Source organism: Myotis yumanensis, unplaced genomic scaffold (assembly GCF_028538775.1).
Source record: "Myotis yumanensis isolate MYYU_CA2020_CCGP unplaced genomic scaffold, mMyoYum1.0.hap1 SCAF_6, whole genome shotgun sequence".
In the NCBI taxonomy this organism is placed as follows: Eukaryota; Metazoa; Chordata; class Mammalia; order Chiroptera; family Vespertilionidae; genus Myotis; species Myotis yumanensis.
Genome location: NW_027223757.1, coordinates 65674691 through 65696441, shown reverse-complemented (window position 1 = coordinate 65696441; position 21751 = coordinate 65674691). Strand labels below are relative to the sequence as shown.

The 21751-nt window shown below is 38.1% G+C and overlaps 1 protein-coding gene across 1 annotated transcript in view; it reads left to right on the top strand.

The window, feature by feature from the left end:
* COL19A1 (collagen type XIX alpha 1 chain) overlaps window positions 1-21751 on the top strand; it is a 302649-nt gene that overhangs the window by 230888 nt on the left and 50010 nt on the right. The window contains exons 21-38 of the mRNA XM_070418310.1: window positions 747-782; window positions 1939-1974; window positions 2070-2123; window positions 2787-2840; window positions 4514-4567; window positions 5238-5327; window positions 6095-6139; window positions 6247-6324; window positions 7887-7922; window positions 8029-8073; window positions 8166-8219; window positions 9515-9556; window positions 13243-13347; window positions 13429-13482; window positions 13740-13793; window positions 16688-16741; window positions 18390-18443; window positions 21255-21299. Coding sequence (XP_070274411.1) covers window positions 747-782; window positions 1939-1974; window positions 2070-2123; window positions 2787-2840; window positions 4514-4567; window positions 5238-5327; window positions 6095-6139; window positions 6247-6324; window positions 7887-7922; window positions 8029-8073; window positions 8166-8219; window positions 9515-9556; window positions 13243-13347; window positions 13429-13482; window positions 13740-13793; window positions 16688-16741; window positions 18390-18443; window positions 21255-21299 — 990 coding nt within the window. The remainder of the gene's footprint in view (window positions 1-746; window positions 783-1938; window positions 1975-2069; window positions 2124-2786; window positions 2841-4513; window positions 4568-5237; window positions 5328-6094; window positions 6140-6246; window positions 6325-7886; window positions 7923-8028; window positions 8074-8165; window positions 8220-9514; window positions 9557-13242; window positions 13348-13428; window positions 13483-13739; window positions 13794-16687; window positions 16742-18389; window positions 18444-21254; window positions 21300-21751) is intronic.

Sequence of the window (21751 nt, the reverse complement as noted above, 5' to 3'; positions counted from 1 at the left end):
CTAGTACCTACTCCACTGACACATGAAGATTAATATTTTAATACATATAATGTGATTCGAAGTTTGATACATTATAAGAATTTAACAAGTGTCAGCCATTATTGTAATATCTGCATAACTTTAAATTCTCTAATTTATTAAACTTTTATTGGGTACCAATAGTGTACACCAGAGGTGCTATGTTAGTCAAGATTAACTACATCTCTACATTTGCAGAGTTTATAGGCATGATAAATAAGGAAACATAAAGTAAGTGAGTGCTGTTTTAGGGGAAATAACTTTCTGAATCTCTTTCCTCATGCTTGAAATGAGACAATATCTTCTCCCACAGCATCGATGTAAGAGCAAATGAGATTATGGACATGGAACTTCAGGAATAGAAGCTAATAAGAGAAATTGTGTGTGTGTGTGTGTGTGTGTGTGTGTGTTCACCTTCTATGTGAACTGTGCAAAAGGAAACTTTGGCCTTGGGCAGCATTTCAATTTCAATTTGTCATCCACTCAGGATTCTCAAAATAGTATTAGAATGATTAGCTTATTGTTCATTTGAGAATATAGAAGGTTTTTGTAACTAATTCTCACATGCTCCCTTTAAGCTGTGCCGGGTTCTGTGTGACATTCTGGACCATTGCAGAGGAGTGCCTGAATGGAGTCTGGGTTGGCCTGCAGGGTATTCAATTTCAGTTCTGGAGAGTTTATTTCTAAAAGTGTTTGTAATTGATTCTGTTTTCTACCCATTTTCCTAGGGGGAACCTTTTACAAAAGGTGAAAAGGGAGATAAAGTAAGTGGATGTTTTATCACTATCTTGGGTTTTCTACTTCATTGATTTCTTTCTCTCTGATTCCTGGTATGTTTACTTTGGAGTCTAATAGATTTGATGAAAGAAGGTCCCTGAGCATTTTACTTTTTCCTCTGTGTATTTTGACTCTCTTATTTTGATAAATGAGAAATTTTAAACCTTGTTAAATTTTATCCTCTGATGACACTTTAACATCTGGTATGGTATATTTTTTTAACCCATTACTATTTGTGATTGGACATGAATCTTTTGAAATATACCCACTTAAGATATATAAAATGCAAAATACAGTTTTTCAAAAATTCTCTTAATGATACAAATTGCATTTATTATCGATCAGGATAGTTTTATCAAAATGGTCAATAATAAGTCATGGGAAATATAAAAGCAAACTCAGTATCGCCAATATCATTGTCTTGTGTATAACCTTTATTTTTTCTGTGTTTTTTTTTTATTTAAGTACATATACCTGATAGTAGAATCACCATGACATAGCAACTTCAATTCTACTCTTCTTTACCTCCTCATCTGAATTTTTCATTCTCTGAGATAAAAGATTAGTTGGTGGCAAATTGTAACAATGCCAGCTGAGTGGAGAAGGCAGTCATTGCTAATGGAATGTGATGAACGTGATGATTACAGTGTCAAAAGCAACCTTGAGAAAAAAATTTACAAAGAAAAAAAGAAAAGAAAAATATTGTTTATTTATTAGCAATAAGTATTTTCAATGGTGTTTTAGAATGAACCCACCTTGACTTCATCATGTCTTCCATAATTCCCCCTTTATTGTATGCTAATCAGTGGAAATGCAAATGAATTCATGACTAGAGATGCTCATCTCCATCTGAATTTAAGCAATATACATATACTGACTAGAGGCACGGTGCATGAATCCATGCACTGGTGGGGTCCCTCACACCGATGCACGATTGAGACTGGGGAGGGGCCATGGGAGGGCTCCAGGGTGTGTCCGGCCTGTCTCACCCAGTCCTGATCAGCTTGACCCCAGCAGCAAGCTAACCTACCGGTCGGAGCATCTGCCCCCTGGTGGTCAGTGCATGTCATAGTGACTGGTCGAATGAATGGTTGGACACTTAGCATATTAGGCTTTTATTATATAGGATTATTTTATTTACAGGGAGAACCGGGGATAATAGGATCACAAGGAATAAAGGTAATCTCCTGACATTCTTCAATTGTATCTCCAACCTAATGATAACATGAAAATCAAAGTAACCGGTTTAATTTCCTTTCCACTCCTATTCTTAGGGTGAACCTGGAGATCCTGGTCCCCCCGGTTTAATAGGAAGCCCAGGACTAAAGGTATATAAGAAATAACTGAAATAAAGGAGGAAATAATTTTGGAGTTATCACCATTTCTATGTGAAACAAGGTGATCTAGGGCCGCTCATTTTCTTCACAAATGTTCTCAGAGGCTTAACATGTTTCCATGGTGATTTCCCCTCATAGGCTGCATTTATTACACACACAGTAGCTGTGCCTTTTGATTCACAATAGGGTTTAAATTCTTTTTCAGAACATATTCACAATAGCATCCCTAAAAGTGTCAAGAGTAAACAATGTAAGCTAAATCTATGACCCTGAACTATTTTCTTAAAGTAAGTAGGATTCAGCGTTCAATTTCTAAGCCAAAATTGTGTATCCCTGAGATGCTTGAGTTCCTCATCTGGGTTCTGGGGGAGTGTCCCAAGAAAGACCCCTGTTGGGAGGTGGGGTAGAGATTCACGTGAGATGCTTCCACCAACAGGTAAGGCAAGTTATCCAGGCCTCACCTGCTGATGAGATCCATTAAAATGAGAATATATTAAAGCTCTCTTGGAAGCCCATAGCACAGTTCAGTTTTATACAGAGAAGGTAGGAGGGTGGAAGGTCCACATTTCTACAGATTTAAGTCACACCATGTTTTATATATATTCAGATACATTTTTTAGCCAAGTTAAAAGTACATGTCACCTTCTACTTTAGGGTCAGCAAGGACCTGCAGGCTCTATGGGACCCAGAGGACCACCTGGAGATATTGTATGTATTAGTAGATACAAGTGTCTTTGATATTTGAAAATTAAATTGAGATTGAGACTTGTTTTAAATAATGTCAACATCTGTTCATGTGACTGAGTTATACTGCATTTTTCAAAGTCATAGGTCATCTCTACCCCTAGAAGTGATCATAGCAGCCTGTGTCTAACTTAATTCCTTAGCTCAGGATGTTATACATACCTCATTTTGCCTGTCTGCCTCTGAATAATTCATGTATGTGGAGTCTCTGACACTCATGTATGTGAGGTTCCCATACGTATGTATATAATTAAATTAGGTTGTTTTTCTCTTGTTAAAAAAAAAAGTGATCATAGCTAATATCAAGGGCTATTGTGGAGGCCAGTACATTCATATATTCATGTGATGTCTCTTTTAACATCAGTTGCCTAATAAAATGGTCTTTGGGACACAAGTTAACTAAATTATCATTTTTACATGGTTGTCATTGGTGTACCAATAGTAAAGGAGATGGGAAACATCGAAAGAAATAAGGAAAAGCAAAAGAGAAAGCAAGCATTTCCATTATGCATGGCCTTGGTTCAATTCTCCATCCAAAAAAAAAGATATTTCCAAAGCTTCTGTTGTTCTTTCTTGTGAGAGCCTCCAAAAAGAACAAGTGAACAAGTGTTTTGGCTGAAAATATTTCTATAATGCAATTGGAAAAAGGTCCTCAGGTTGCATTATAACCTATCTTTAGTGGACTCATTCTTTCTCTCTCTCTCTCTCTCCCTCCCTCCCTCCCTCCCTCCCTTCCTCCCTTCCTCCCTCCCTCTCTCCGTCCCTCTCTTTCTCCTCCCGCCTCCCACACACACTCACACATCCCCCTTAAATGCACTTTTCTATCCATGCCTCCAAGTAAGCTGTTTGCCCCTTGGACTATCTCCCTAGCCTTCTGACACCTTGGGAGCTGAGACATACCATCAGTCCTCACTTGAGCAAAACAAGAAAAATGCTTGCCCATATCTTCTTGGAAACTGATCTCTGTTTGGCCACAATTCCAGTACCCTCTAGACAAGTGTTAGAATCTCTCTTTTGGCCATCACCTTGGAGACAGCTCCAAGACCTCTTGCTCTGTTTTGCATGCTCCAGAGGTCTATCTTATAGTGCATTTTGTTCTGCTTAGTACTTTGAGCATTCAGTTCATAGAGCTAAGCTTTTTGTTAGTCCCCCAAGGCAGTGACTACACCATTACAGGTGCCCCTAGTGAAGAGATCCTATGGAAAGAGAAAAAATGTTGGTGGCACAGATGGAGCCACAAGATGCCCATGAAGTAAAGGGAAGTGATAGTGGCTGAAGCTAAAAAAGAGAGCAAAATCAAAAGGGGAAGACCCCCTGTTGCTGAAATATAGTTAAAGCATCTTTTTCTATTTACCCCATTGTCCTTCTGAATCATGGGATGCTACCAACCGTCATCATCCCACCCCTTCTTGGCAATATTTGGTTCAATTCTCCCTTGTTTAGTTTCTTTCCCATTATATCCTGGTTGAAACAACATATTTTCACTAAAATTTTTCCTCTCTAAAATATCAAAACCAACCCATCCCCACACACTTTATATATTAAAGTTCTGTTTTTCTGACAAAGACTTAGATAAAAATGTCATTATAATAAGACATGTTCTAATTGCTATTCCCCTTTAATTCTAAATTGTCTAGGGGTTGCCAGGAGAACATGGTATCCCAGGAAAACAAGGCATTAAAGGAGAAAAGGTATAGCTTCCATTTTACTCATTGTGCATATTAAGTGGTTAAGGCAGAGGAAGAAGCAGAGGCCAAAGGGCATTGGGGGAGTGAAAGAACAGGACTCAGGATTATGAAGGGAAGTGACAGCCACATAAACCATGGGGTGAATGATGTTGTGCATTTGTGACAGCCCTGGTTCTGGAATAGAAACACAATGTGACAAAATGAACTAACTCAGAGAGGAAGATCTCAGGACTCAGAAAGTCTGCTTCAGACTCAGCTGCTTACTCTGATATAGACCTAAGAAGTCTTAGTCTTTCAGGACCTGTTTCTTGATGTCTATGTGGAAATAGTATATTAGTGTTGAACCATTTCTGGGGAATAACTTTAAGAAAGACTAAAGATCAGCTAACAAATTTTATGAATAAATGCCTTTGTTGTGCATATATTTATGCACATACATATGTCATGATACTGCAAAACTTGTTAACATAACTCACTATAAAATCTAAATGCACTTAAGATAACTAAAACAGTGCCTAGCATGAATTAGGCACTTACTAAATATTGTAGAAAGAGTGAATGAATGAAGTTTGACTGGCTATAATGACGATTTAAATCAATGGAAACTACTGCCTCCACACCTCCCACCATGAACCTGGACAAGGAAGTAAGACTCTTACCGTGTTTTCCTCAGGGAGATCCAGGTGGGATTATAGGCCCTCCTGGGCTTCCAGGTCCAAAAGGTGAGGCTGGTCCGCCAGGGAAAAGCCTGCCAGGAGACCCAGTAAGTACCAGATCTTTTATTAATATTTCCCTGTAAAGATTGTTTATCCTTTGTGTGCTTCCAGTTTCAGATCACAAGTACAGGAACATGTTTAGATCTGCATAAAAATAAATATTCATCTTATTCTTCATCTTAGAACCTAATCTCTTTGGAAATTTTATGCAAGCAAAGGCCTTTCTTCTGAAGAAAATGCACATACATGCACCATCTTAACAGCCAATTTTGGAAGCTTCACAGGCCCGCTCTGCAGAAGGCATAGATTCATTAGGGATCTATGAAACCTAGTAAGGAACACGAGTTTTAAACAATAAATCTTCCTAGGACACTATGTTAAAACAGAAGAACTGCCTGAATTTTCCTTTCTGGGGCTCTGCAGGTGTGGCCACAGGTGGTCATTGGAAGAAAGTGTCCTGCTGGTCCAGGCTGTTTTCAGGACATAGAAAACTGGTTAACTGGAAAAATCTAACCAGTATGCCTGTTTTATATGCATTTTTCTCATCCCTTTTGACCTTTTATATTAATTAATAATGATAAATAGTTCTCAGTATCAGATGCCTTATTTTAAAGATGAAAACGCTTCTTAATGTAACTATATAAAACCCATACCCTAGTGAAATTTGTATTCCTTGTTTATTATTATTTTATAGAAAAAGGGTTTATTCAAGAAAGATGAAGAGCAATAACATATTTTTGAGTTAATGATTTCTTAAATGTTATTAACCTTTTTAGAAAAAGAAATGTATTCACCTCCTTTTTTATTCTTTTAGGGATTAGACGGAAATCCTGGAGCACCTGGGCCCCGGGGGCCAAAGGTATAAAAATATCATAGACAATTTTTAAAGAATTATTCATTGATATAATACAGCCATAAAATTTACATCCCTTGGGCACTGCACTAACAGAAGCACCTCATTTCCAGGGTGAAAGAGGACTGCCTGGTGTCCATGGCTCCCCAGGTGACATAGGCCCACCAGGGGTCGGAATTCCTGGCCGAACAGTAAGTGAAATTCAATTGAGTTTTTGAAACCCTCTTGATTCCAATATTGTGAAACAAAATCCAGTGACATATTTGAAAAGGAGAAAAGAATAAAATGGTCTCAGGAGGAAATACCAATACACACTGGTCAGAGGGAGAGAATTAAAGGGCACTGAGGTTACGTTACAGAGCACAGAGAGGGCACCCACTGTGTGACTCACAGGGCTGACACACATACGCTGATTTTTGAATAGAAACAGTTATTTAACCGTTTATTCCTCTATTCTATATACTAAAAAGTTCGAGTGAAGTTTGTACGATTATGAAAATACCTAGTATTAGGTTATTATAGATTACTGTTTGCTTTTAAGTAGAATAAAATAGTTAATATTTAAAGTGAATGGAGTATGTATAAATGGGATGATATGAAACATCTCTAAGTATTATCTTAAAGAATAGAGAAGAGAAGTTGTTTTTAATAGTTAAGACAAAAATAGGCAGGTTTTTTTTACATGTTTTAGCTATAAGGACAGTGCCTGGTAATAATGACCAGTGTAAGCATACTTGCTGACTAAATAGTAATAAGCAATAAAGCTTTTTATGTGCTATTTTAAAAACACAAAGATTCTGGGCCAATAGAAGTTGAATACATGCTTATTTTAATGACGTTAATTTGGGAAATTGCTCTTGTAATGAAGTTATGAGAGCTAAAAGGAGGTGTCAGTAGTGAAGTCAGTTGTGTGTTGACTGCTGTTTGATATTCCAGGGCAAGACTATAAAAGACCACTGGAGATTAAACAAAGTAAAAGAAAGTAGATCAGAAAATTATTAGGAGGAGTGGAGGAGGTTGAAGGAAAAAATAAGAACACAGTACAAATAGACAGGGAGCAAACGTAGCTTTGACAATAACTGTGAAGTGAATATTTATATAAAAAATAAGAAAAGGAAAGGTCTGTGAGCAGTTACTAAAGCCAGCTTCGGGAAAACCAGCTCTTTTCTTACTTGGTTGTCACTTCCTCATTCAGTGGTCCATGGTTATATACTAGGCTTCGAGCTGTCATCATTAGGGTCACTGATCATCACCCAGCCTCGTTTTGGTTACCCCAAATTCTGATTTGTTGAAGTAGAAACAGACAGCTGACTAATATTTTACTTCCTACTCCTGTCACTGGACACCAGTTTTGGAAATGTCTTCAAACAGAGAAATGACACAAAGTAGAAGCAGAAGGAGAAGAAAGCCCTGATCCAGTTACCCTGTGGGCAGTCAGTTTCTGGACAGGTAGAATTTGGATGCATTTTTTGAGCATTCATGAGGGTACAGGGACAGATGATGGTGCTGAGAGAGCAAAACCATGTGGCACCTGAGCCAAACCATGTGGATGTTTCCAGAAACAGGCATCTAGTGAAATGTTCACCTGTCACCCGAAAGTCTGGGCTGAATTTGCCGAGAGTTTTCAGGGTGTGCCTGGTGGCAAGCCATGTGGTTCCACTAAGTAAATATCCATACTTAGCCCTTTACCCCCCTTGGCTAATTTATGGACATTCCTGGCAGAATTCTGATCATTGCATCTCATTCTACTTAGGGCTCCCAAGGACCAGCTGGAGAGCCAGGTATTCAGGTAAGCTACTTAACCAAGTTATTAGGCACAGCAAATCCAGCTTGCTGACCTGGGGGAAATTACTGAAAGACCATCCTCATAAGTCACTGTTTCCCCCCTTTCCCAGGGTCCTCGAGGTCACCCTGGATTGCCAGGAACTCCAGGGAATGATGTAAGGACAGCCTTGGCCAACTCCTCCCCCACAACCTGTTCAATCTGCACCTGTTCCTCTGTGCCAAGATGTGAACATGTTTCTGTTTGCAGGGAGCTCCAGGGAGGGATGGAAAGCCAGGTCTGCCAGGCCCCCCAGGTGACCCGGTATGTCAACAGACTGCCTGATTTATGTATCTTTAATACACCCAGAAGCCAAACAGCCTACCAAGCAAGTTTTGCTGTCCAAACTAATTAGAATGCTCAGTGCCTGCCTGGTGATTTTGTTTGTCCCCATTATTTTGTAGAGGGGGAAGAAGTCAAGCTGTGCCAGCATTTTTGTGTGTGTGATGAATATTTACTTCCTAAGGGTATAATTCAGCTGTACAATTTTTGCCCCAGGCTGAGCTTTGGCATATAATGTCTCAATCCCATGGAAAATTGAGTTAAAATCTATAGCCACAATTTCTATTTTTTTTCTGATGCTAGTGACTAAATGAATTTCATTTCTCTAAATGAAAGTTTGCAGGTAAGTTACTTACAATATGGTACATAGCCATTGATTCTGTGGCTTTAAAATGCTGAAATGATTAGATTACAAAAAGTGTCTTGAGTGGGCTCTTACAAAATGAGTTTAAGCACTAATTGTGTGTTCCAAAGTTTTATTTTAGCTTAAATCTTGCTTTGAGCGACAGAGAAATCTTTAAATAGCCTCAGATTCAGCAGCTATAATTTGAGAGGCCATATGGGACATGACATTGTATTAAGAGTTTTGTATAATAAAATCCAAATCTGGTCTCTCAGTTCTAAGCCTCACAAATCCTTCTAGTTCCCACATGGCTGGGCCCTGTGTGCCTTTATAAGCTACATGCAGAGGCACGTTTTAGCCGTACTTGAACTCCACCACTGAGTGAATCACGGTGCATCATCTGGGAATCTTGTAAAGTGTTACTTGGGTTTACAGTGTCTCTTTGAAGGGACAATTTAAGACATGAGGCCAAAACACTGTCTGAATTCCCTTAGGATCTGTCTTGCCCATCCCTTAGGCCACATATAGGCCCTTTTAAGTGGCAGTGAGAAGGAACTTTAAGGCAAACTCATCCTGTAATTTTTATAGTTTTCAATAGCTTGATAATTTTCCTGGCAGAGGAGTGATTTTCTTTGAATAAATGATAAACCTTTATGCATTATTTAAAACGTTAACAATAAATTGCTTCTCAGCCTTTTGGCTAAGATCAAGTGTAAAACTAATAATATGTTAGGGTTGACATAAAGGTTGCCATGGTCATGAAAATATAAAATAGAGACACAGAATCAAAGCAATAATATGCATGTGTTTGGTTGTTCATAGTAGAGGAATAATGAGTATTTCTTAAAAATGTCTACATTGTGTTGAATGTTTGCATTGTATTGTGTGCCTATATATGTACAAATATATGGATCTGCTTCTTTCTCAACCACAGATTGCACTTCCTCTCTTGGGAGACATCGGTGTTTTGCTCAAGGTAATTGTTGCTATGTAAGAAATTACATGTTAATTTCCAGGAAAAATCAGAAAGGAAATCTTTACAAGAAATTGAGTTAATTGCTTAGCCTGAACTAAAATTCAATTTTTAAGATAGAAAAAAGGGACACGTATTTTTATGTACCTTGCTCCCTTTATACTAAGCCTTTACTCTCTTCTTTATCACCACCCTCCCATTTTAGGTGTCGAAGGGCAGGGAAGGGGAGAGATGATAGTTCTGAGATGAACCACAGGGAAGGCATCCTGTCACTGACACCCTTGAGTAGATCATTCTCTCCTCTCTTAACGGGTGTTTACTCACCCTGGCTCACCACTGAGAAACCTAATCCTTCTCCCTGTATCTGCCCTGGCCAGACCCAGGATGAAAACCAGTGCTTCTCAATAAACAGCTCGATTGCAAGCCTGAGGTTTGATATCATGGGAGTTTACAAAATGAACTCTCAAGTTCCAAAGCCAACAATTGCCTTAACACCTGTTACTCTGTCAAATAAAAAGTATGTCTACTTATTTCCATCTCAGAGGGAATAAATCTTGCTGCCATTTTCCCCTACTACTTCCATGTGTTTTATTTATAAAACAGATGGGGGGGGAATGATAACGGGACATCCATAACTCTATGTATTTGCATTTCTTCATGGTATGCTAAGATGGAGTGAACCCACATGAAAATCTGCTTCTTTACATTATATTCAAATGTTATGTGTTTTATCTGTCTCTGTGTGATGGACAGTGTATATGTATATACACAGAGAGAGAGAGACATACATTTGGGCTACGTGTGTGTATATGTGACTTATTTTATATTCCTGGCATTTACCCAATGTTTTGTACAATTACTTACATAGTAGTAGGCAGGCAGGAATATTTGTTGAATTCAAAACACTCAGGAATTCTAGTATATATACTTGGTAGGTGATTAAACTTTTGAGACTAGATATATATAAATGTAAATATGAATGTGAATATAAATTTCCATATGAATATATATAAAAATATATTATAGAAGTTTTTAAAACCTTCAAAGGCCAACATTGTCTAATAAATCAGAAAAGAATATTTATGGGAGTTTCAGGAAGATCTTATATTTATTGAGTTACAATTACATGCCAGGCAGCTGCTCTACTTAATGTAATCTCACTTCCTTTCACAACAATCCTGTGAGTTCAGGCTGTGGTAGTATCCCCATTCTGTAGATGAGAGACTGAAGTTTCCAGCAGTTAACTAAGTTGCTCAGAGTCACACAGCTCATAAGTGTAACATGAACATAGGAATACAGGTCCTCAGACATTGTCTCAGTTCTTTACAATGCAGTAGTGTTGTAAATAGCAGAATTGTAAGTGTTATACCATTCCAGAATAGCTAGGGTTCTTTACTGTAAGGATCAAAAATTTATACACTTAAGCAGAAATGAATATCCCAATGGGATATGGATTGGCTTAGAAAGACTGAATAGGCTCTGTCATGGTGAGGGACCAGGACTGCAAGGCTCTTGGAATTTAGACAGTTTCACCAGGGCAGCATCTCTCAAATAAATGCTCTCTGCCATTCTTCCAGTCCTAGCATCTCAGCTGAGGCTCTGAGACCCAGAAGAGCCGATTGGCAAGAGGCAGGCAGGACATGTTGACTGATAGTCCCAACAAACTGTATTGAATAGAATAGGAAAGCATGTAGTTCCCCCAATAAAATCTAATACAGGAATTTAGATTGGGGATTGGCTCTATTAGACCAACTTAATAATGCCATTTTAAATCCTGACCCTGTTACTCAACTCATTAACTTTCCTTCTCTGTCTTGAGTCTTTAGCAAATTTGGTCATCCTGATTTCTGTTTTCAAAAATACCTTTGATTAATGTATTGAAAAGAGCTGAAATAATTCTAGACCCAAATGATACCCTATCAAAGACCATCGTGTAGGTTAATCTGTGCATCATTCCCTCTTTGAATGAGTTTGTGTATTGGCTAATAATTGGTGCATCCTTATCCTCTTCATAAGGAAATCTTAAGACATTTTTTCAAGAAGCTTAATAAAAACTAATTTTCCATTAATGAAAATTAATTTACCATTAATTTAGCATTCTGGTAATCCTAAACTAAAGAAAATGAGGACAGTTTGAAGTGACTCTTAGAAAATTCTATTGATTCTTAATGATTACCATATTTTATGTTTTATTAAAATAATCAATTGAATACTCTGTTCTAAAATGTTGTTGCATATTGATATGCCAGGGTTTTGCTCTGTATTGATATGCCACATTTATATGTATGTCTATAGATACAATAATTCATTTTCTTTATACTTTTTTAAATATGAAAAACTTTTTGGTTCTCTTAAGTCCTCAGGCATCTTTCTCTCGTTATAGTTTTTCAGACATTATAAGTAGTAGTCTCCAGTTATATATGGATTTTTTTAACTCCTCTACCAACACATTGGCTCTGTAAAAAGATCCTGATGGTAAAATTAGTTTAAGAAACAATGAATACTTTAGCTCCCATTTACATATCCCACCATGAGGAGAACTAAGAAGGCCCACCATGAAGAGAACTCTAGCCCAGCATTTTTTTTAGACAAATTGCCTTAGAATCTTTTCACTATCATATAAAATTAGTTTTCCAAGGAAGCTAATTTATTTGGAAATCAGACTTATGCTAATATTCAATGAGTCAAAAATAATTGAAATTGACTAGCCATGAGCAAATTTTTTGCTAACTTCACAATAGCAAGCTTTAGTTCCCTCTTCATGTTTAAAGATTCTTCCCTTTGGTGGAAAGGAAGAAAGAGTAGAGGCTTCTAGTGTCCTATCTTCTGTCAACTGTTAAAACTAAGCTTTCTCCCCCATCCGATGGTCCCTATTCTGTGCCTTTCCTGATAATATTTTTATTTAACAATTTATTTGACAATAAGCCTTTCCAGGGCTTTTTGCAGACAATTTTTCTTTAGATACATGATAAGACGTTTATCTTGGGAGCTCAGACACTTAAATTCAAGCCTTTCCCAATCAGCTAAAGGTTACCGAGAAGGCAATGGAAAGGTAATTCCACTTAGATTTCCTATCTGTACTTGGATCTGACATAGAAGTCAGGTCCAAGTCACTCAAGTAATTATTTCTCACATGAGTGCTTCCACTGACAAATAAAATGTTGGTAAACTATGTAGAGTTCTCTCACTAATTTTGCTCTCAGAAAAGAAAAATCCTTTCTTCACAGCTTTCTCTTTCTTTCTCTTTTAAGAATTTATTGTACTGGCTGTATGAGCTCTGTAATCTTGCTGGTTATTCTAAACTATAATACCACCTCTCTTTTTATTCTTAATTTCCCCACCACTTTTTTAAACATGCTACTAGGCAGTTGAAACTCAGTCTGTCTTAACTGACATGTCTATTCCTTATTTATTTAGAATTTTCCTTTTAAATAGCATCATAGACATGTTTCTTAAATAGCTCACCAGTATCATAAACAGATATTAGTGACTAGGTACATAAGTAGTTTTTACTTCACAAAAAGTAGTCTTTTCAAATTGGATAAATTAAGTTTCTGAAAGTGATGATACAGCAATTGTTCTCACTTATCTCTGGCAGAAGTTCAATTAGAGCTCCAAATTTGATCAAACCTCCCTTTTATAGATGACTTTCATGAATCTCTCAGTCACCTTATCTTTTTACTCATTAGAACTTTTGTGGCAACTGCCAAACCAGTGTGCCTGGGCTGAAAAGCAACAAAGGAGAAGAAGGAGGCCCTGGTGAGCCTGGAAAGTACGATTCTATAGCCCGGAAGGTAAGAAGGCAGGCTGGGTGTTGATGGGCTTCCTACTGACACATAGTGCCTCCTCTCAGATCTGTTAACCCTGTCCTCTAGGGTGACATAGGGCCGCGGGGTCCTGCAGGAATCCCAGGCAGAGAGGGACCAAAGGTAAGGAAGGTCTCTTCTTCACTCTCCTTTGTGTAACCTCCAATTCAGTGTGAAAAAAGGAAACCTGTTTTAAAATACACTACTTCTTGCAAAAATATTTTTGGAAAATTGGTATAAAGCCATTGGCAAATGTAATTTATTTGTTCCCTAACTCTGTCCAAATTATATGGCCCAAGTATCCTGAGAAGAGATACTGTCATTGTTTCAAAAGATGACAAAGTGACTGAGTGTACTTGCTGAATTTATTGTCTTTTTAGGGAAGCAAAGGAGAACGGGGCTACCCTGGGATACCTGGGGAGAAAGGCGATGAGGTAAAAGATTATTCTCTGGTAATATAGTCCTATTGATTCTCTTTAAGTAACTCATCAAAAGAAAGACATCAGTTTTCCTAGAGTTCATTTTTTATACTGAAACAAATAAAAACAAAGACTTAGGTAGGTCTTTTCAAATGTTAGCACATTTTAAATATACTAATATGTTAATGTTTATTATCAATGGTCCAGTTTTTAAGACAAGGAAATTAAAGCACAAAGTTAATATATCAGTTGCTATGTTTCTATTTTCATGTAGCAGATGATAATTCCTGCTCTCCCAAAATAAAAGCCAGGGGTTGTATGAGGAAAGGCTAGGGGGTGTGTGGGTGAGAGGGTGAGAGTAAGAGATCAACCAAAGGACTTGTATGCATGCATATGAGCAAAACCAATGGACACAAACAGTAGGGGGATGAGGGCTTATGCTTGGGGGGGCGGGCGCCAGGGAGAGGTCAATGGGGGAAAAAAGAGACTCTTAATACTTTAAACAATAAAGAATTTAAATTTTAAAAAAAGACAATTTTTTAAAAAATCACGGGTTGAAGAAGGGGGGTTTCACTGACAAATATCCCAAGATACCTAGTAGGATGGGAAGAATAGTTAACAAGCAACCTGGAGATAAGAACAGCCCCAGAACTCAGCAGGACTTCTCTGGAACCTGGCTCTAATATGACTCAACGTCAATGACCTTGTTTTATCAGTGTGTCTGCTCAACTTTCAAACTCTTGGGAGAAAAGAATCTGATTGGACTAGCTTAAATCAGTTGTCCACCCCCGGACTAAGGTTCAAAGTCAAATGTGCTTTTGAGATGATGGTATAAGTTTCTGACTCAAAGCCATGGTTATGCTCAGGGTATCATTCTTTTCCTACATAATTCACATTAACTATTAGAAAAACCTATTAGGATGATGAATTGTTGTTAGTTTAAACAGTTTTGATGCTAATAATTCTTAATGAAAGTAAGTAAGCCATCTGGCATATATTAACCTTGATATTAGTGCAGAAAATCATAACGGTATGAAGTGATCTATTTTTTGAATTGGAGATATATTTCAAATTATAAATGATCATTGTGTTATTCTTTTTCATTAATATTGATCCTATTCTAGAAAACTGAGGATTGGCTCTTGATTTTTTTCCAAGTTAAAAATTGAAGAATAGAAATATAGTATGATATTTATTTTCATTCATAAATAAAACTGTAAGGGCATTTTATTTTCAAATTAAGAGTTGTTGAGTATTTTCTTCTTCATGCTCCATAGAAAGTTTCATTGAAATACAAGCACAATATCTGATTTTAATATTCTAATAGCTGTTAACTGCCTAGATTCGAGAGGTAGGCTTCAGAGGCGATTGAGAAGGTGATGACAAAAAGACCAGGAAATAATTGGAATTTGGGGTTTTTATAAGGGACTCTAAGTCAGATTTACTAGAAGTTAATTTTTATTGATTTAACAGGATAGATACTTTATCCTCTTGGTGAATTGAAATCCATTGCTATTATTCCTCTGCTGTTTTAGTGTTTTCTTTCTTAAGGACACCTGATGGACTTTTAACAGAGTACACAATATTTTGCACAAGACTCTTGTTACATAGGGAATTCCAGAACGTTAAGTTCCATCTGGGAACTTAGAGATAGGAGTTGCCTGTTTGTTTATTGATCTTAGAAAAAGTGACATTATCCTCTATGTTTTTTGCAGATGTTTCACAACTCAAGGTAGCAATTTGTAAGTTGCAAATAGAACACACATCTTATAGTCAAAGTAAATCCTTGCTTGGAATGCAGGCCTTCCTACAATATCTCAGGATAATAATTGATAAGTAGGACATGAAAATATTGTCAGCCATAAATTATTACAATAAATAAATAAACTTTCTTATAGCAACTGGGCTAGGACTTGCAAAATGAAAATATCAGAGCAGGGAAAGAACTTAGTGGTCCCTGAATATCTATGCAATAACTTTTAATTTATTTTTTAGCTTGGCACTATATGCTAAATTGACTGTCCTACTCTTTAATATGTATTCATCTTCTTTAATGACCACCTTGTCTTCTAAAATTATCTTATTGCCCTTTATGCATCCTTAGTAACTTTTACCCTTACTCCAAAATTTCAGCTTGTTCAGAAAAAGACTGCCAAGAATGATTTTTTTATTTATGGACTGAGGTTTATTTTAAAGTTTAATGTGGTCATCAAAGGTTAATGAGTCCCAAGCTTATAAATTAGACTGCCTAAAGACTCACTCAGCATCTCTAGGCTGATTCAGTGCTGAAACTAAAAGTAGCAAAAAAATACATAAGTAAATGCATATTTTATACACATACATATGGAGAGAACTTTATGAAGATGTTAGTATTTTTAGATAAAGCAATTTATGGCATAGCATTTATAATTTCCAGATATTTAGAGGTGCCATTCCCAAAAGAAATTTGTTTTCTTTCTACTTATACACCTGTAAAAAAATTAATGGTGGGTGAATAAAAAGAGCCAGTACAATATCCTAACGCATACCATTCACACATGTGCATGCACATGTGGATGCACCCACACACTCTCACATAGTATTGCCAGTGAGGATGATATCATCTTGAAGAAAGAATATGTCCACATCATTTAACACAAACACACATAAGATTTTTCCCAAGACTCTTTTATTTAAATTTATCTTTATTGTTGAAAGTATTACAAATGTCCCCCTTTATTCCCCCATTGATCTCCTCCTCCCCGTTACACAAGACTCTTTGAAATCGGGTATTTGTAATATGGCATATATCATGGTTTTTAATTAGTCAACATAAATGTTTAATTTTCAATAGTAAAATTATTTGGTTAAGTAAAATGCCTTGTTTTCACTGATATGATAGATTTTATGGTAGGAACTATCTCTTCTAGGGTCTTCAAGGAATTCCAGGCATTCCGGGTGCTCCAGGTCCGACTGGACCCCCTGTAAGTATTTGCTAGAACTGTTCCGCCCATGGTTCATATCTGCTGGAATGATGAAAGGTGAACTAATATTTTTCATTGTTTTTTGTTCTCTGTGCTTCTATGTAGATTATCCAGCTGTTGCATAGAAAAGTAGCATCTACCATCTCAGATTTTCATTTAGTCTTACTTAAGGTTGTTCAGGGTTGCTACCCGACCAGAAATCAGTCTGGGATTAAGCTAGTTATTTGAAAAGAAGTTGGATAGAAAAGAACATTCCATTTTTTAATTGTAATTTTTTGGCATTAACCTTTGGAAGAGATATTTAGATGGTTACACCCTTACATGCTTGAGCACCATAAACTAAGAATTTATTTTCTACAGGGAAAAAATTGGTCATGGATCATCAGATTCAATTTATTTTCATTCCTATTTATGAATTAAAATGCCCTCTACTTTACTCAGTACCTTTTCTCACTTACCCTCAGACACAACACCATCGCCTTTGTGTCTTTGGTTATACTGTGTTTCCAAAAATAGAATATATTTTCCTTTTCCACCTGCTAGATCCAATTTCTCATTAAAGCAAAGCTCAAGGCTAGTGTTTCCAGTTAAAATACAGGATACACAATTTAATTTTAATTTCATCTGAACAATATTTTTAGAATGTCCCAAATAGTGTATTTTTTAATCCTCATCCAAGGATATTTTTTTTCATTGATTTTTAGAGAGAAAGTAAGGGTGAGGGGGAGAGAGAGAGAGAAATATCAATGAGAGAAACATAGATTGGTTGCTCTATGGCATATATCAGTTGCCCTTACAAGCAAAGGACCAAGGATTGAAACTGAAGCCCGTGCATGTGCCCTGACCAGGAACCAAACATGAGATTTTTCAGTGCCTGGGACCACACTCCAGCCAACTGAGCCACAGGGGCCAGGGCCCAAATATTGTATTTTTATTTGCTAAAGATAGCAACACTATTCTTAACTTCTCCAACTCTTCCCTTCTTAGAGTTCCTATGCAAATGGTATTTATCACACAAGTGGGAATGTAATCACTTTCCTTAATGTTTTGAATCACAGATTTGCCATAATTAAAATTTTATCATTTTTGCTTTCACCACAGTTATGCAGAACAAACCTGGCTTTAAATTGTAGACTAAAATTAAAAATTAAGAGAGAGGATTGTGAAAGAAACCATGAAAATTATAGCTAACTCTATTCTCAAAAAAGAATTAACATTAAATTTTATTTTCCATTGGTAAATTGCAGATCACATAACTCAATATGCACATTGTTAATTCTGCCGCGTCTTGAAGTATGTAAAATGTTGATCGCTACCAAAATTATAGCTCATTTAGGAAGGCATAATGTTATGTAAATTGCCATTTAAACAGCAAGCTAAATTCTTAAATGTATCAAAAGGTTCCAATTAAGGTCATTAAATGTGGTTGGCCAAGGTGAAAAGCAGCCACAAATACAAATTTTACCCTTGCAAGAGCTTATCAGCAGGCTACAGCTGCTGCATCAGCCTGAAGAAATGGAAGCTTGTAGGATTGATTTAATTAGGATTAAATGACCTTCAAAATGTATCAGTTTTTAGACCAACTGTCAATACCCTGTGGCCACTTCGTTGTTGTTTTCTGTAGCAAACTTAGTTTTGTGTTTTACAGGGCTTGTTGGGAAGAACCGGACATCCGGGTCCCTCTGGAGCTAAGGGTGACAAGGTACAGAGGAAAAGCCTCCCTTAGTGTTTGAACTGGGGCCTGGGGTCGGGGCAGGGTGAGACCATTTACAGAGAGAGCATCACAGTAGAATTGATGTCAGGGAATAGCTATTCTGATGGTGGGCTTAGAAGGACATAGGTCAAAAAATTGGCCTGAACGAATACAGGAGATAGGTTCCTAGAGGAAAGATAAAAAGAACACTGGTGCCATATTGCAAAAGTCCAAGCTGGATCCAGCGTCCTGGGCATGGTGCTTTGTGGAAGGGGGTGTGGGAGCAGCCTCCTGAAGAGGTGCAGGTACCGTGTCTCTATTGGGAGTTCCAGCCACAGGGGCCGAGGCTTCGGAGAGAAGGCTGGTCATCAGGACTAGGAGTCCAATAATCGGGAGGCTGCTGAGAAAATCGGGGAGTTCTGTTATTTGAGAGTCATAGGGGAAATTTACTGAGGAACCAGTAGTGAAACCAAAAGGTGGGGTGTTGAGTCTGAGTTCTCTCAAAATCAAAGAATGAAGTCACGGACAAAAACGACCAGTGGAACCAAAGTTTGAGAGAAGCCAGACCTGGAAAAGGTGCAGCTGGGGTCCCAGGAGCAGGCCGGTGCCCAGAGCTTCCTTCCCACGTAACAGCTGGATGTTAAAGTCTGTTAGTCTGTGTGTAGAGGCCCACAAGGCCATAACCCACGTGGGTGCAGGGATGTGCTCCCCCACACAGGAATGTCAGGAACCCCTTGCATGCCCGGGAGAAGAGCGAGGGTGAGAGGAAGCGCGCACCTTTTAATTGGGGGGTGGATTACACCTTGCTAGCTCCTAAATGGTCTTTTCAAAGAATTATGCCTTAATAATATTCTTGGGATTGGTTAGTATATGCCTCACTGTCTTGTGATTGGTTATCTGCAAGCTGCCTGTCTTAGCAACATCTATACATCTTAAAGTTCATGCCTCTTACAGGCGTCCTTCCTTCCCCGCCCAGTTGAGATGCCTTAGTGACTTCATTAGCTGGGTTCCCTGGTTTTATTTCCTGCCCCCATGGTCCCAATTCCTGACTGCCTAGCTTCCTTCTCTCTCCTCACCAGCAAGGCTTGTTTCCTGGGGAGGCTGCTGATTGGGCAAATGGGTTGCTGTGGTCAGAAGGGAGGAGCAGCAATACAGGCGACAGACAGGAAGGCCACAGGGCTTCATCAGTTTACCTTATTTAGGATCTAAATTGGCCCCACAATATGAATCCAGACAGAGCCAGAAAATTAGTGAAATAAGACTAGCTATTCAGGGAAGTAACTAGATGAGGGAAGTAACAATCAAAAGTCCACACGAGGCACGTAAGTGGCTTCTACCCTGAAATGACCAAAATGGGACAAAATGGCATCAAGGAACAAAGGAATCCCCCCCAAAATATGAAAGGGAACAATGTGCTTATTCTAAATAGTCTCAACACATATTTTTCTGATAGTATTCCAAGGAGCTTGCCCAACCCCACCAGCCTTTCTTCTCTGTTCTCTATGGAAATTATTCAGTCAGAGATTTGCCTTTTGAAGTTAATGGGAATTCCACACTGGATGAGCTTTGGGGCGCAATCGAGGATGAAAATATGTCTTTTAATTGTGCCAGGAATAAAGGTCTTTTCAACAGGCACATATTTTTCCTTGTTTGTTGTCCTCTCATAGCTCGTGAGAACTATGACATAATTCTGCGAGGACACTGCCCGCAGTCAGCAGAATATGACATGTCTTGGAGAGATAGCCACCATCAAAGCAGTTTGGGCAAAGATACAATATACTCATTGTCACATTCTAAGTCAGACACATTGCAAGAAAAACTTTACAGTTTATTTTCCTTGACAAAGATACAAACAAAAGGGGTTTTTATGATACTTCCCTTTAAAAATAGGGAGATTGGAATGAAATCCTTCATTAAATTTATGGAAATGGGCTGAAATCCCTCAAAATTTGGGGGCACAGTAAGTAGGAATCTTACTCTCTCTGAATTCTTTTTTAATTAACCATTTCATGTCAATGGTCTTAAGGGACTTAAAAGATTCTAAAAGAAAATTTACAGGAAGAATTTATTAAAGGCACCAAAGGGACCATAATATCTCTGCTTATTATGGACTGATAAGCATTCTGTGTTTTATAAAAAATAAAAGTGAAATCCATTTTTCAAGTTTCAACTTGAATTCATTATTCAGTCTGCTTCTCCTGTAAACAGAATGTCTGAGGCTGTTTAAATTGTATAGAACATTTATCCGAAAGAGTGTCGAACCACAGTCACTTCTGTTCAGTGGGACATGCCTGACTTGGTTATAAAGTCTAATAGGAACTTGGGAAGTGAGAGAGGTTTCTCCTCCTGCAGACATGAAATAGGTTGTGATTTTCTACTCTGGTCAAATTATGCAGATGACCCCTCTGATTCCCAAACGTTGAAGGTAATAGAGGTGAGGCTGAAGTGAGTGGTTTGTCCTCTGCTTCCAGGAGCTCTGCTCTGCACCCCCACAAATGGCGAGTTCCCCCAGCTGCACTCGAAGTCCAGGATGGGATTACCTGGGTTGTCTGGTTCCATCTAAAAACAAGCTTCATCCCTGGGCTCCCAGAGTAAGAATTTGAATGAGTTCAGGAAAAAGCATTTACCTTTCCTGTGGTCTAGAAATGTATTTCCTGATGAAAGAGAAAAGCCAAGCTGAATAAGACCTTGCAAGGCCAAAACAAAATGACAGCCCATATTGATTTCAGAATGCGGTCCTCAGAGCAAGTACAATCTGGTTCATAAACCTGGGGTGGAAATGTCTAAACCATTGATTTTTGGTCTGAATATTCCTTGCAGGGCAGCGAAGGACCTCCTGGGAGACCTGGACCTCCTGGACCGCCTGTGAGTTGTTTCAGGTTTAAAAGTTAAAGTTGTGTGTGCCTACTTATGACTTCCGTATCTCAGAGGTCAGACTACATTTAGATGTTCTTACGGATAAAAAGTCATCTGAGTTTTATGTATACATATAAATGTTAGCCAGGGTAGCTTTGGGGAGAACTGGTGTTTCTCCTTTAGCTCTGCTCCAATGAGAAGTGCTCAGATTTGCATACTGCCAGCCTCCTTACTGTAGACTCAGAAGACCTGGGTAGGTGCCCAGACTTTCCACTTCCTGCCTGGGGAGGCGGGGCGGGGAGGCGGGGTGGTCATGGGAAAGTCATTAAACCTCAGGGAGCCTCATTCACAGAAAATAGGTGGGCTTTAAAAAGAGATCCCTTCCAACAATGTGAGTAGGTGCAGGATTTGGTAGTATGTTATATGTGTTCATTGCGGTCCATTATGTCTGAGATGCAAGG